This window comes from Alnus glutinosa, chromosome 3, assembly GCF_958979055.1.
Source record: "Alnus glutinosa chromosome 3, dhAlnGlut1.1, whole genome shotgun sequence".
Lineage (NCBI taxonomy): Eukaryota > Viridiplantae > Streptophyta > Magnoliopsida > Fagales > Betulaceae > Alnus > Alnus glutinosa.
In genome coordinates, this window is record NC_084888.1 from 7467341 (window position 1) to 7483077 (window position 15737).

Sequence of the window (15737 nt, forward strand, 5' to 3'; positions counted from 1 at the left end):
ATTATAGGTTAAGTCGAATAAATATCTCCTTTTAGAACCAATAGGCAAGTGCAATACAAAATCAAGATGATATCGTTTCATTTGATGGTTAACGTGTGTAATTATAACTGTTTCAAATGCAAGTATCGATACATCTGATACTTAGAATCAAAGCTTTGCTGAGTTCATGAAAGGTGGGTATTAATGAGTGGTCAAGAAACACACTCTGGGCATTTCATCCTTGCTCAAAGCTATAGCATGCCACTTACACAAACCAAAAAAGAAAAAAAGAAAGCTATGGCAGGCAGCACTTCAAGGTAATAATCGATTCATTGAGAATTTGTCAAAGGCATCGCACATTTATATACAAGAGAGACAGAGAACTGAAATTCCTCTTTCAAAAATTCTAACAATACTAAAAGAGAGCTCAGTGGAAAAAAAAATAATAACGCTACAAAATAAAGATCATGACCGAGCCACTGAGACCATTATTTACCCTCCGCAGCCATCCTTTTGCGTATTTCATGAGCTGTATTGAAAATGCCAAGAGTTGGCTGATTGCAAACAAAGCATTTCTTGTTCTTCGAATGATGCTGAAAATGAAAAGAACCCGAGTTAGATTACACTGTAAAATGAAAGGAGAGATGGGCAACACAGTAACCAGAAAGACATGTTTTAAAGGACATACTCCATCATCCTCAAGCACAGAACAAAAGCAAATAAAAAGACACCAAAGTTATGTACATCTTTAGCAGAGTTATTTTGATAATGCAGGTTGTTAGAAGCTATAAGTTGATATAGAAGGGATTACCTTTAATGCGCAATGCTCACAGAAATAGTGCTTGCACTTGGTTAGTACAGGATCGACAAAAGGCTGCCTACAAATGAAACATGCAAAGGGCAACGAATCATCATCATCTTCATCACCAGGGTCTACACCCCCATCATCCACATCATCTACTCCCAAAGCTAGATTTCTCTTCCTTGCTTTCTCTGCTTCCTCCCACTCCTTCTCTATCTGCCATCCAGACTTGTAATCCCCTCGATCATGCATAAACTTGCATGAATCTCCATATCCACAGTAACCAGTCTCTTTGTAATCCTTACATATATCTGGCTGATAATCAAATCTTGCCGAAACTCTAATGTGAGCAGAAGCCCTCAAAGGCCCATGTGCCCCACCAGCTTTCTCACTGGAAATTGTTTGCTCTCTTCGGAAACCAGCCTTGTAATCAGTATATCCATGGATCCCTTTATACAACTTGTCATCTCCAGAGCTCTTTCCTTTCCCTTTCAAAGCCTCCTCCGCCTGCTTAAGAGCTTTCTCACGGAATGCTCGAGAATCTTTTGAGAAATCAGTCTCTGTTTCCAGTGTTGCTGTTGCTCTGCTATCATGTTCAACTTGAATTTCCTTAGAAGACTCAAACTGAAAAACTGGGTTTTCAGATTCTCTCTTCGCTTCAGTAGACGTATTGTTCTTCGAAGATCCACTAGAAAAATACAATTTATTGTCGGGCTTTAAGGTTTTCTTCTGACTATGTAAGAATGAGCCTTCTGTTTTTGAATCCTCCTCTTCGTCTTCATCAACTGTTCGTTTTCTGATGTTTTTATTTCTTGACGGCTTTCTGAAGAAGTTGCAGACTGAGAATGGATATATCAATGAAATGAAAAAAGCCAATAAACACAAAACAAAAGGGTAAAACAGAATCCAAATGGTGAAGATGCAAACAAAGAGAAGGGAATATAAGTGAAAGAATTATACCTTGTTCGGGCTGTTGATTTTCCCCTGAATCAGCCATATTAATAAAAGAAAAGGCTAAGGTAGGAAGTCCTGAAAACAGTAACGTAGACAGTGTCAGTCCTAAACTTAGTAATCCTTCAGAATATAAAATGCTGGAAAATTTAGATCTAACAAGAAAGAACATAACCAACAAAGAAAGTATCTATTGCATGAAGGTCCAGATTTTTAAAATTGAACAAGGATTTTTCAATACATACGCGCGCGCGGACATACATCAGCAACACAGAAGAGCATACATAATTCAACTGCATTTCCTTTCTATCTTTTGTAGCCATGCACAAGCATGTGTTTCAAAGATTTGGTGGGATTGGAATAGTGATTCATAGAAGTCAGGTTCTTCTATCTCTTGGCAAGAGAGAAAGAGACTAGCCAAGGAAGTGAGAACCCAAACAAACCAAAAGCAATCATATTAGTGCGGTTGGACAGCCCTAGAATGGCTAAAAACCTTATATTCTAATCTTCCAATAACTTCTTCACCTCCACTAAATAAAGCCCAAAACAGAATTTATCCAACCCCAAGTTTAATATCAATACCATCTAAATTTCCACCCTATAGAAAACCTCCGTGGTTTGACACAACCTGCCCTTAAAGAGAGCTCTATCTCCTACAATTTGTCAGGGGTTCAGCTCTTCCAACACCAAACTAACAAAATACAAAACCTCCCCCAAAGATACAAGTCATGGCCATGGATTTACCAAAATATTTTAAAATGTGAAATGGGAAGGAAATCGGGAGCTTTGTGAGCCTTGGCTGTGGGAGGGAACTCCATGGCCGTGACTTGTATCTTTGGGGGAGGTTTTGTATTTTGTTAGTTTCATCCAAACCAAGCATATGCGATTGTTTAAAATTTCTAGTAGAATCAGTTTTTGGTTGGCTAAGCATCTCTCTTTTGCAGGTAGATTGCAACTCTTGACTTCGGTTCTCTATAATATTCAAGTCTAGTGCACGGTCTTCTATTTTCATTTTACTTATAGAAGTGATTAAACTCATTGAGAGAAAGTTTAATCGTTTCTTGTGGAATGGCAGTGAACTGTCCCCTGCTAAGTCTAAAGTTGCTTTGGACCATATTTGTGTTCCTAAGATTGAGGGAATTGTGGGTTTATTGGAATACAGTGGTCATTTTAAGGCATATATGGTCTCTCTTCTCTAGATTGGGTTCTCTTTGGGTTGCTTGCGTTCATGTTAACTTGATTCAGGGTAAGAGTTTTTTGCTCTTAAAAATTCCCAGGATTCTACTTTGAGTTGGAGGAAAATTCTAAAGCTTGGCAATATATAGTCAGTGTTGCTAGTCTCAAATCTCCCGTGAATACAAACTGAGATGGAACTATTATAAGGCCAAACCTTTCTCAAAAGAGATTTCATTCAACCAACAGAAAGTCAAGGTACACGAACGAGATAAACGGGGACATTGAACATCCCACATGTGGCTCAAATACATAAATAAAAGAATCTACCACTACGATTACATAACAAACAAAAATGTAACCGAAAAATGAAACAAATTAAGTCACCAACCACACTACAGACAGACAACGAATATGTGGGTACATCAAAAAAAACATAACCCATTGAAAAAAAAAAATTTCTTACTTACTAAGACATTTCATCAAACATATGAAGACAAATTTTTCAATGGGGTTTTCTCAAGAAAATTTGACAAACTAATCCAATTTTTTGTACCTATACATGCTCTAAGAACACAATAGATTAACTTTTTTACACAAATTCAAAAAAAAAAAAAAAAAATGAAGTTTAGGGACAGAGACATTTCCACACATACCCGCACATTCAAAGAAACCCGCAACTAAATATTTCACAACTTGTGCAAAATAAGTCTCATACGTTGCTTGACCGAAATGGGGAATCAAAGAACAAAAATAGGGGAATCAAAAAATGGGAGAGAAGAGAAGGTTACCTGCAAAATGTTATCCTCTGGAGGTGGATAGACGGTACCCTTGCGCTGTGAAAGAGACGATCCTTGTGAAGAGAGAGAGAGAGAGAGAGAGAGAGAGAGAGAGATTGTGAACAACTTGAGTTTTGCCGCCAGCCTTATGCCATGAACGTAGATGAAGTTTTTTTCCTTTCAAAACAATCAGAGCATAGAGAGCAGTGAAAATTAATCAAAGAGAGGGAGATTGTGCTGAAACGTGGGAATTGGGAAAGCAACGTTGAAATATTTCGTTTGTGTCTTTTCTATTTAAAAACGATGTTAGGTATCTGAATAATTCCACTCGTTTTGTTGCGGAAACGACGCGAATATCACGTCGTTTTGGCAGACAAAAACGACGTGAATTATTCACATCCTTTTTTAATTATTCACGCCTTTTTAAGAAAGAATGTGAATAATTTACGTCGTTTGTTGTAAAAATAAATCGTACTTTATTCAGTTCATGTTGTTTGTAGAAAAATGACAGTTAAATTTTTTAACTTTGCATCCTTTATAAGTAAAGAACGTGAAAATGACGTCGTTTAAAAATAAATGACTTCAACTTACAAATTAATGTCGCTTGTTTAAAACGACCCAAAATAAAACAACATCAAATGTCAGTTTTTTTTGTAGTAAGATCAATTGAGCGGTTGCCTGAAGCAAAAATTGGCAGAGGTAGGCTACTGTTAACCTACAGTTGTAAATTGCTTTATAAGTTGGAGATTGCAGTTTTGATATTTTGATTCACATATTTAATGATTGATTTTTTTCTCAAAGTTAAAACTACGAAGTATATAAGAAAATGATAATCCCATTCTTTGGTGTTTATATATATATACATGTAATATTCATTTTTTTTTTTGGCCGGGTTTGAGGTCTGGATTTTGCAATTTGTAAAAAATTCTTGGTGTTATTTTTCTCCTTTTTTTTTTTTCCTGTTGAAAATTTACTGAAACAGTTGTGTGGCGTCTGGTGCAGCTCCGAGATACTGATGATGGAGGTATGATCGTTCAACAATAAGACGGTTTGGGGGGTGATCCTCTCCGGTCTCCTCTAATATTGGGGTTTGTTGGTTGTGGTGGTGGATGTTGCAAAGAGGAGACCATCTTCTGTGAGATTTGGAACATTCAGATGCCACTTTTTGTTCGATACATACTTTTTATGCAGTCTCCGTCTGCAACGGGATTCATGTAATGCTTAAGAAAGAAAAAGAAATCCATAATTCTAGGATCCAACTTTCTTTTGGTAATAATTTCATAGTCAAGACTTAGCCTTGCCTTCAAAAAGCAGTCTGATTTTCTTTCTTTCAAAACCAATATGCATTATGTTATCCTACTTGAAATAGAAATAATAGGAAATTCTTTTTTCTCAACATATCATGAAGTAGGGTACAAATGTCAAATATCACGCCTCACATGCACTGTACCCCGAATCTGCTGATGCTCCATTTTAAGCAAATATTAACCTGCCAGAAATCCTGAAGATCAAAAAAGCCTAATCTAAAACTACGAGTTTTCCATTGATAAGCCACTTTTAGGAAAACTGGAATAAGAAGTCCCCAAGGCTAACCTGCTGCTATGTTGGTCGCATGGACAGGTAGCCAAAGCCATCCTTTTTTTTCTCTGGGCAAAAAAGGGTAAGGAGGACAAGCAAATGTGGAATCCCTACCTGGGCGTGACTGTAGCCAAAGCCATTCAATTGTGCAGGCTCAAGTACATCAAAGGGAATAGAGTGGATGATCATCGAGTATATGATTATTTATGACATATATCAAAGAAAATTACCTTTGAATCACAAGCAACTGTACTATACAAAGAAATGAAATAAGATAAAATATCAACTTTTTAGATCTTATAAGAACTCTTGGAATTAATTCTGCAGTGACCAAAATTTTTTAGACACAGTTTCGACACATGAAGATACAAATGATGTTCCCTCGAAGAGAAAACAAATGACCAGAAGTGCCTGCAATGTATAAAGAAGTACATGCCCTATTTACAGAAGATCAAAAAAGTAATCCAGACCTTGTCCAATTTCCCAGATTGAGATGCCACATCCCCGTGAACGAGCTTCCTCAAGCCGCACAGAAATCGACAACAATGACGGATAAAAAACTGCATGCTTGATATTGTTATCATCGGAGTAAAAGAACAAATGCTCCGCACTGTTCTTTTCCCACTGCAAAACAGGCCTGTGCTTCTCCAGCAATGAGAGGTAATCCCTTCCAGTAATAGCTCCACCACCCAAACCTGCAGTTTCAATGACAGGTCAAGAGATGGAGGCCACTCTTTTTTTGCAAATAAGAAACTACTAAAGAATTTAGCAGATTCCACGTAATTATCAATCAATTGTTGTATAGGACAATACATATGCTTAAAGTCAAATCATGCTAGCAGTAGCAGCGGCCATCTATAAAATTTGGAGGGAATGGAATGCAAGGACCTTTCAGAAAAGGACCATAAGTGGCCGCGATGTATCCCAAGAGATCATGTCTTGTGTTAGGGAAAGAATCAATGCCATACATAGTCCCATGCTAACTCAAGAAAATAGGTGACTTCAAATAGGGCTGTAACCAAGGTGAGCATTAGTTGTTCGAGCTCAGCTTGGGAAAAAAAAACTTTGGCTTGAGCTTGACTCGAGCTCGAATCGAGCTTAGAAACATTTGAGCTAGACTCGTTTATTAAACAAACCGAGCTCAAGGAGTTTATACGAGCTGAGCTCGAGATGTTTATGAATAGCTCGGACCCTAACTTCAAAGATCATGGGGTATTTTGGGCATGTTAACGTTTATAGCATCACTCTTAAGCTCTGAGTTGGAGAGCGGACTTTGCCTTGGTTTCTCTACCAACTAGGGGGTTCTACCTAATGCTTTTATGACTAAGGAAATCTTTGTGCCTTTGTATTGTTTCTTGTGGATTTTATAAATTTAACCCAAAAAAAATTGTCAATGTTGGGAAAATCAATCTCGACAAGGTGCTTTATGCATAAATTGTGTCACAAAAATTGAGATGCTGCGGTTCTCCAATTTTTTTGAAACCCTCTCCAATCCTAGGATAAAAACAGATAGGATGAGTGGGTACTCCAAATAGGCCAAGGACATCCACAAGATATTTTGCATACAAGACGCTGATAGGGGTGGATATGCATGCCAATTATTGATGTCTCTGAAATCATAGTCAGAACTCAAATCATATTAACTCCACTGCACTTCAGTCTCTTAAAGTAATAAAGAAACAAGGGATAACAGCAAATATGTAGCTCCTCTAACATCTTCACATACAGAAATAGTAAATCGAAAAGAAGAAGAAAGAAAGCAAGCAAGAAAGAAAGAAATACCTCCTGCTAGGACAAAGTCATTTCCATAGAAATTGATGCCCAAATATATCTTGTGGGCTGGGCTCTGAGCAGTATTGCCAGTGGTACCAAGGAGCAGCTGCAGGGTGGAACGAATCCACTTCAGAGGGGCACTGGGACCTGGATTTTGAGGACCTGAGAAGTCATAGGTCATTAGCGAGAATCCATCTACAGCATCGCCCAAGCTCTGAAGATCTTCTGGTCCAAAATCATGCTTTTGGAGTTTCTCTGAATGTGGTGGACCTATAACATAGACCAACTGCAACTGTTGTTTATCATTCCTTGCTGAGCTCACAGAATGCAGTGCCTGTCCAAGCTGTTCTATAAACTGCAGTGCCTAGGCTTGCAAAACAAGAAGGATTCCTCAGTAAAGAGCAAAAAGTAATTCAAAATGATTTCATCTTCTAGCAAACACTACTGCTGAATTTCCACAAACTGAGATAGGTAATTTGAGAATATCTACATGCTCAAAAATACATGAAAGAAATGAACTCCAAATCTATTTATGAAGCAGGCAAATTGACATTCAAGGAATTCCTAACAAGTTAATCTTTTTTCATTTATCCTTTTGTTTTGGAAACCATAATGTTCTTATATTTCAGATATCATAATTTGATATCTTTAAGTTACAGAAAGATCCCAATACTGGGAAAAGAAAAATATAAGACGGAAAAGCCCAATCTCATATACTTGAAATTGGGAAATGTCTAAATACTGGGTCCATGACAAAAAGAGATGTACTAAAACCTATTTCCCAAAACTAAATTCTCTTTGCAGAGATAACAAAATAACCAAAAATAAAATGACGAGACAATCCAAAAAATGACGATACAAAAAGTACGGTATAAGGAGCAGAAAAGTTTGATTACCAAATTCCGCATGCCTGGGTCATGCAAAATACCATAAGCTGCCCATCTTGACCAAGATTCTAGCACAATACCATCATATCCCATTTCCCTAATCATAAAGAAAAATCCACGAAAAAAGAAGAAGTTATTTTAGAACTTTTTTTTTTAAAAAAAAAAAAAAAAAAGAAAGGATCCTAGATCTAATCACAGGCACAAACAACAGAAATCACTGAACACTAGACATCCTGTCCTAGAACAAGCCGGATTAGAATGCAGGATAGTAACGTTCATTACAACTTCCAACACATTAAGGGATCTCCCTTTTTTTTTGATAAATAATTCACAAAAAGGACACCACCAAAAACAGAGAAGGTCTTCAAGAGAGGAGAACCAATGACAAAACAGAAACAAAAGCAAAAGCAAATAAATGAGAAGAACAGAATTCCAAATTAAGCTTGTCTGGGGTCAAAAAGTCCAGTAATGATCTACTGTAGAGGGATATGAGTCCGTCATCCAGGCATAAAGTTTGCATAGAAAAGAGTTTTTGATGTCAACAAAAGAAAGCTCTTATATTTTTTTTATAAGTAATAAATTTTATAAACAAGCGTAAAGCGCCCCTACGTACACAGGAAGTATACATAAGAAAAACAAAACAAAAGAAGAAACCCAAAACCCTCAACCCTAAGACGCTCAAACCCAAAAATAGAAAGCTCTTAACCACCAAACAGCTAACATGCATCCATTCTTTCCATCAATAGGCATGAAAGTAAGCATAAGAAGCACCTCTCCAAAATGACATGTTCTCATGTTTTGTAAATGACTACTCCAGCTAGGTAGCACCTCATAAACAGTCCCAGCTAAAAGCCAAACTTAATTGTCTAGCTTTTGCTTTATTATGTTCAGTTGCAGCAACTCTTGAATACCAATCTATTATTTGGAGTTTGCGTTGATAGGTCTTCAATAGACACTAACCAAACTCAACACCCCCACCCCCCAAGATCACCCCCCTTTTTTTTATAAATAATTCAATCTTATTAAAGCGCAAAAGGGTGCAACCCAAGTATACATGGAGTATACAAGAGAAACACCTACTTAGGGAGAAGAAAATGAACACATCCAAAAATTCTACAAAGTTAGAAAAGCGAGAACTATTGATAGCAGCACCCATGGAGAGTTTTGAATAATATATCTTTTAACTCTACTACTGTTCTCTCACAATCTTCAAAATTTCGGGAATTGCGTTCTCTCCAAATGCACATGACACAATGGGAAGCCATCCTCCAGACTTCAAAATTGCAATGACTACCAAACTGGCCACTCCAACTAACTAATAACTCCACCACTCGATACGGCATTAACCACTCTACCCTGAAAAGACGGAAAATCGATACCCACAATTCTCTTGCAACTTCGCAATGCCCACCCCTTTTTTTCTCCTTTCAAAACGCATTTCTAGATATAAATTACCGAATATATTTTGTAAAATGCATGCATTGAGTCAGACCAGAAAATGAAATTAATTAATTAATTTTTTTTTAAAAAAAAAGGAAAAAAGAAACACACGCATACAATGGGATTGGGTTCAATTGAATAGCATCTACCATTAGGAGTTTGCTTTGTAAGGCAATAATAGACATTAACCCAAATTTAACACACACAACAACCCCCCCCCCCCCAAAGAAGAAAAAAAAACCCTTTTATTCCTTTTTCAAAATGTACTTCTAAACTTAAGTTCTTGAAATATATTTTGTTAAATGCATGCATGGACTCAAGGCAGAAAAAGAAAAACACGTGCACAGAGTGGAATTGGGTTCAATTGAATACCCATCTATTATTGGAGTTTCCTTTGATTCAGACAAGGCTTCAATAGACATTAACCCAAATTCAACAACACCCCCCCCCCCCCCCCCCCCCCCCCCCTTCTTTTTCTATTTGTATTTGTAGGCTTAAGTTCTTGAAATATATTTTCTTAAATGCATGTATTGACTCAGGCCATAAAAATGAAAGGAAAAAAAAAAATACACATGTGTAGTGCATAGAACGAGATTGAATTCCACTACCATGATAGCACAAAACTCTTCTCATTCTCCAGGACCCAAGCCAGAAAAAGAAAAGGAAAAAAAATACACATGCGTAGTGCGTAGAATGAGATTGGATTCAATTGAATAGTTCTGAACCCAACCCACTACCATGATAGCACAAAATTCTTCTCATTCTCCAGGACCCAAGTATTTAGTTCATACAGTGTAAATTCACATCTGGTAAGTATAGCTGAATCTGAGAACTAAACAATGAGCTATTTAAAATTAAGACAAATTAATAAGAACCTAAGCATGCCTTTTTGACATGCAGCAAATGAATAAGTTCTCATAAGGACATTGAATATAAGGTTGATAGCTTACTTGCACTCTGTTACTATAAGATTAATAGCTTTGTTCCTTTGCTTCTTCCTCGTAAGAAATTCTGCAGGAAATGCTTCTAGAACAACTCTGGGTAACACCTACATATCCAAAGAATATATTATCAATAATATTAAAAAAACCTATCCAGGTTACCAAAAGACCATCAACAAGAGTGTGGCTCAATTATATTTAGATGATGGGCTATGTTATTTTAGGTATGGCCAACAACTTCCATTTTTTTGCATGGTTAACAATCTATTAAAGAAATCCCTCCCAGTTTTTTCAACACATTTCATCAAATTCATCTTTCTTTGTTGTTGGTACAACTTGAATAAAAGAGCATCTTAAACTGAATCAATATAGAAGTCAAATTGGAAAAAGGAATGTGCAAACATTTTTTTTCTTGGTAAGTTATACAACACCTTGAACCCAAAACGTCACCCTCCACCGCATTCATGTAGAGAGAGGACATGCCATTTAATCTAGAGCTCATTGGCAAGGCATGCGCAAACTTTTATATTTGGCATTAAATTATCAAAGTTATTTAGTTGTCAGTTTCCTGAATAAGGAAAAGACAAACAAAAATAAAAATAAAAGATAACTTCTTTCTCATACCAAAGCATTTCCTGACCTTCTAAGCTCCAAGATCCATCCTATATCAGCATTATGTCTCCCCTCAAGAATTAAGCTGGTCCCTTGGCTGGCAATAAAGAGAAATTCATACAACAATGTGATAGAATAAGTAGATCTTACTTGAAGTTTACTAAAGCATGGAAATCTTAAACATCCATTACCTACAACTATGATGTCAGAGACAATCACCCCCCCCCCCCCCCCCCCCCTCCCCCAACAAAACAAACAAAAAAATGTATCACTGTTAACTATATTTGGCCCACAATTCTAACCGTAATTCACAGCTTTCTGAAACCTCAACAAATCACAGCTAAAAAGCTACATCTACATGCCCTCTTTTGTTTTGGCCAACATAGGGTCTCTGACAAGATTTGTCAATTGAGGACTAGGACTAGGACAGTGGAGTCACACACTCACACCCTCGACCATCCACTTTCATCACTTTTTACAAAATTTAGGATTTGGGAGCTTACCTCTTCAGATCATACCAGACAGGTGATATATGCGTAAACTTGGAATTAAACCTTTTTGCTAACTCATAGCCCCTAGAGTTCCTGTCCAGTTCCAAAAAACAATTCAAAATGAGTGCAATATTTAAACCAAAAACTACCTCTCCTTCTTTCTATTTCCTTAATCCAAATAATTGAAGTTTCCTAAATCAAACTGTACAAGATTCATTTTCTTCCTGCTTTGATATTACTTCAATTAAACATAGAAAATATGGCACGATAGTCAAATGGAAAAACTTTTATTATTTATTATTATTATTATTATTTTTTCATTTTTTTTTTTTTTATAAGCAGTAAAATGGGAAAATTTCAACAATGAAACTAACAATTTTGCTTCAATCAGAACTGTTGAAGAATAACTTATAGCTTCATCCCAAAATGATCCAAATTTTGAATAAGACAAAACAGAGCTATAAGAAATACCATGGAGTAATGTAGGCCAGTATAGGATACGTATAATGCCGGCGTGACGTATTTGCCGAGACCTTTGAATTCTCCTGAATTTCTTATAACATTAAATACAACTAAAAAAGCTAAAGAATATGAAACTTCTCTCTTTCACACCAACACTAAAGCAGAATATTATCGTCTGTTTGCTTGCTGAGAAAAACTAACTAGGAAAATAAGAATTCAAAACCTAATACACTCTGTTCAACTACGCCAGGGAAAAAAAAATCCTACATTTTCTCACTAATCAAACAGAGCATAAACATAGAAAAGGAGAATAGGGCTCAGTTTGTGAAAACAAAACTTTGGTTTCTCTTATTTTCCTACACTTCCTCAGCAACCAAACAGACTAATGCAGCTTCAAAACCATGCTAATCTCTGGTAGCGTACTTACAGCGAGGATTTCTTGGTAATCGACGTCGTCTTTAACGAGGCCTCGTTGAAAAACGTACGAGTCCGTACGGTTCGTAGGCGAAGCGTATTTTATACGGTAAACGAGCACGGAAATAGCGGGAGATACGATGAAGAAGAGGACAAATACGAGGATGAGCCTGAGCCTGCGATCCGATGAGGACGAGTGGCCGAGTTGGTCAGGCTGAGTGGACGAATCAGACGATTCGACTCGGCCCTTACCAAGAGACGAACTCGGTGCGACTCGGCGTTCTCGCTTCTTGGCCATTTTGCTATCCCTCCGAGTCAGAGGACGTCTCAGCTTATTGGCATGGAGATTGGAGAGGGTATCAGAAATGAAAAGCCAGTTAAAACTTTATTCGTTGTTTCCGTGGTTACGGAAGTTTTGTGAGCTAATTAGTAATTAGCAATTGAGATCGCCATTATGACTTTTAGCCTCGGTTTGTTTAGAAGAAAACAATATTTTTGGTATTTAATGCGACCCAAAAATGATGTTTAAATTAGAATTTTATTTTATTTTATTTTTTGTTAGCGCGGAAAGGCTTTTTTAATCTTCGAAAAGTGTTTTTCGTTTATTAATATTATAAATCATTTTTTTTGAATTTGAACTTCTTCGCATACATTCTCTCTCACGGTTTATTCTTCGCCATCAAATGTTGTCGGATTTTGACCGGAGTTTACTGAAAATTACCAATCGTTTTTTGTTGTCACTATTTTCCTTGAAATTTTTTGACAGATTTCGTTTGGTATTATGTCAGCGCTAATAAAATAGCAACACGTGTCGATAAAAAAACATATATATATATCTAATACTCAAAAAGAATTTTATTTTAAAAAAAAAATCAAAATTTCGGGCACCCTAGCCACCTCTATTAGCTGGGGAACAAGTAGTCACCTTTTTAGTATTTTTAATTTGTTTTAAAAAATAAATTTTTAAGTATTATTTTTATTCTGATCGATATGTGTCGCCATTTTATTAGCATTGACATAATACCTAACGAAATTTGTTAAAATTTTAAACGAAATTTGACTCCATGAAGCGATTTGTAAATTAAGTTGACCACTGAGATTTCTAAATTAATTTTGATATTAAAAAGAACAATTTCTAATTTAGATCAAATATATGAAACAATTAAAAAAAAAAAAAAAACTAAATGGAACAATAGTGCAATTTCCCTTATTAAAATTGTACAGTTACCGCAATGGCCCTTCGTGTTGATATTTTTGCCTTAATAAACTCGAAATGTCGTCTCAGAAAACGGGCTTGGCATTGAGATATCCATCGATATAAGTAGTGTATCAAGGCGATAACAGAGTGTGTCACTGAGAAATATCAGTGCAAAGGGTTTTGTCCCTTGTAGATAAACCCCGATGCAACTCTCCCTTCCAAGAACCCTAGCTCCAGCTTCAGCTTCCAAATCTTAAGTCCAAGCGCACCAGGTGAGTCCCATAACCTTCACTTCTCGCATCTTCCTCCGTTGTATTTTATTTTTCTCTCTACTTTGTCCCTGTCCTTTATTTTATTTTTATTTTCTGTTCTGATTCCTTAGTAGGTCAAGATGAAACCCGAACTCGTGGTGTCTTCTCCATCCACTTCTTCACCATTGTTTATCTCATACAGACACCCTTTTCTTCAAAAACCCAAAGTTTCAGTGAAATCCAATTTCTCTCCATCAAGCACACAAGCAGAGAAGTCACAATTTTGGGGCAAAAGTTTGGTTTTGCAACAGAATAGTGTTACTTTTGGTAATCTGAGAAAGACCCATGTCCCAGTTGGACCAGTAAGAGCTGCTGTGAAGAGAAGGAAAGAGCTTCCCTTTGACAATGTGATACAAAGGGACAAGAAGCTGAAATTGGTGTTGAAGATAAGGAAGATTCTAGTGAGCCAACCTGATAGAATTATGTCTCTTAGAGAGTTAGGTAAGCACAGAAGAGATTTGGGTCTCGATAGGAAGCGCCGATTCATCGCTTTGCTAAAGAAATTTCCGGCGGTGTTTGAAATTGTGGAAGAAGGGGTTTTTTCGCTAAAATTCAAATTGACGCCGGAGGCGGAAAGACTTTATCTGGAGGAGATGAGGATTAGGAATGAGATGGAAGATTTGTTGGTTGTTAAGTTGAGGAAACTGTTGATGATGTCATTGGAGAAACGGATTTTCTTGGAGAAGATTGCCCATTTGGGGACTGATTTTGGGCTTCCACTTGAGTTTCGTGACACGATTTGTCATCGCTATCCGCAATATTTTACAGTTGTTCCAACTGCTCGAGGTCCTACATTAGAATTAACTCATTGGGATCCTGAGCTTGCAGTTTCGGCTGCTGAGTTAGCGGAGGAGGAAAATAGAGCTAGAGAGCTAGAAGAGAGGGATTTGATTATTGATAGGCCTCCCAAGTTCAATAGAGTATCTCTACCCAAGGGTCTTAACCTTTCCAAGGGCGAAATGAGGAAGATATATCAGTTCAGAGACCTGCCTTTCATATCGCCTTACTCTGATTTCTCAGCCCTCAGGTCGGGCACGCTTGAGAAAGAGAAACATGCTTGTGGGGTTGTTCATGAGATTTTGAGCCTCACTATTGAGAAGAAAACCCTTGTGGATCACCTCACTCATTTTCGAGAGGAGTTTCGGTTTTCTCAGCAGTTGAGAGGGATGCTGATAAGGCACCCTGACATGTTCTATGTATCCTTGAAAGGGGATAGGGATTCAGTTTTCCTCAGGGAAGCATATCGTGATTCTCAATTGGTGGATAAGGATCGGCTGTTACTCATAAAGGAGAAATTTCGTTCTCTTGTTTCTGTTCCTCGATATCCAAGCAGGGGTGCTCCCAGAACAGATACAGATGGGGCAGAAGGAATTAATGAGCCAAAAGATGGAAGTGATGGAGAAGCGTGGTCAGATGTTGATAATTTCATGGACGATGATGACGGTGATGATGAAGATTATGAAGACGATTGGAGTGATGAAGAAGATGAAACACCTCCAGATTTTGATGATGATGGTGGAACCATGACGACTGGAGAGACCGATCCAATTAAACAGGTTGAGAACTCGACAAAAAGTGATGAGAAGGTGCTTGATTCTGTGCTCCCTGATGGTCGGCCAAGAGAACGCTGGTAAATTTGATAGAAGCCTGCTGTTTCTCTAAGGCCCCAACCTAGAGAGATTCGCAGTAACGGGCTTTTTGCTTTGCTTTTGGACCAGTAAATTTGATACAAGCAGTGTTTGATCCTTCTTCATAGAAATATGCAACCTGCTACTTTGCAAGGCTCTGCAGCCTGTTACCATTGTAAGGCCTGGACCTCTTCCCTACATTTCCAGTTCAGGACATTATTCAATAGAAGCAAAGGCATAAACTGCAAATCTCATATTCCTCTCTGCCTTTAAATAACAGTTTTACAGGTTATTTTCATATTAAATTAGAGCACTGAA

The 15737-nt window shown here is 37.3% G+C and overlaps 3 protein-coding genes across 5 annotated transcripts; 1 reads left to right on the forward strand and 2 right to left on the reverse strand.

The window, feature by feature from the left end:
* Positions 1-290: 290 nt before the first annotated feature.
* LOC133862329 (zinc finger CCCH domain-containing protein 1-like) lies at positions 291-3979 on the reverse strand. Of its 2 annotated transcripts, none has more exons than XM_062298117.1 (4): positions 3697-3979; positions 1742-1810; positions 811-1620; positions 291-572 (listed from the first exon to the last, which is right to left on the reverse strand). In XM_062298117.1, exons 2-4 carry the CDS (start codon positions 1776-1778, stop codon positions 502-504), a joined length of 918 nt encoding a protein of 305 aa, XP_062154101.1. In that variant the 5' UTR covers positions 1779-1810; positions 3697-3979; the 3' UTR covers positions 291-501. The 2 variants fall into 2 exon arrangements, with proteins under 2 accessions (XP_062154101.1, XP_062154100.1); XM_062298116.1 differs by having other exon boundaries at positions 791-1620; positions 3697-3977.
* A 1536-nt stretch (positions 3980-5515) lies between these two features.
* LOC133862328 (uncharacterized) lies at positions 5516-12734 on the reverse strand. Its single transcript, XM_062298115.1, has 8 exons — positions 12296-12734; positions 11878-11951; positions 11419-11499; positions 10928-11012; positions 10313-10410; positions 7932-8019; positions 7045-7399; positions 5516-5957 (listed from the first exon to the last, which is right to left on the reverse strand). The coding sequence occupies exons 1-8, from the start codon at positions 12578-12580 to the stop codon at positions 5704-5706; spliced, it is 1320 nt and encodes a 439-aa protein (XP_062154099.1). The 5' UTR covers positions 12581-12734; the 3' UTR covers positions 5516-5703.
* An 852-nt stretch (positions 12735-13586) lies between these two features.
* LOC133864442 (protein WHAT'S THIS FACTOR 1 homolog, chloroplastic) lies at positions 13587-15677 on the forward strand. Of its 2 annotated transcripts, none has more exons than XM_062300779.1 (2): positions 13587-13752; positions 13863-15677. In XM_062300779.1, exon 2 carries the CDS (start codon positions 13872-13874, stop codon positions 15423-15425), a length of 1554 nt encoding a protein of 517 aa, XP_062156763.1. In that variant the 5' UTR covers positions 13587-13752; positions 13863-13871; the 3' UTR covers positions 15426-15677. The 2 variants fall into 2 exon arrangements, with proteins under 2 accessions (XP_062156763.1, XP_062156764.1); XM_062300780.1 differs by having other exon boundaries at positions 13866-15677.
* The last annotated feature ends 60 nt before the right edge of the window (positions 15678-15737 follow it).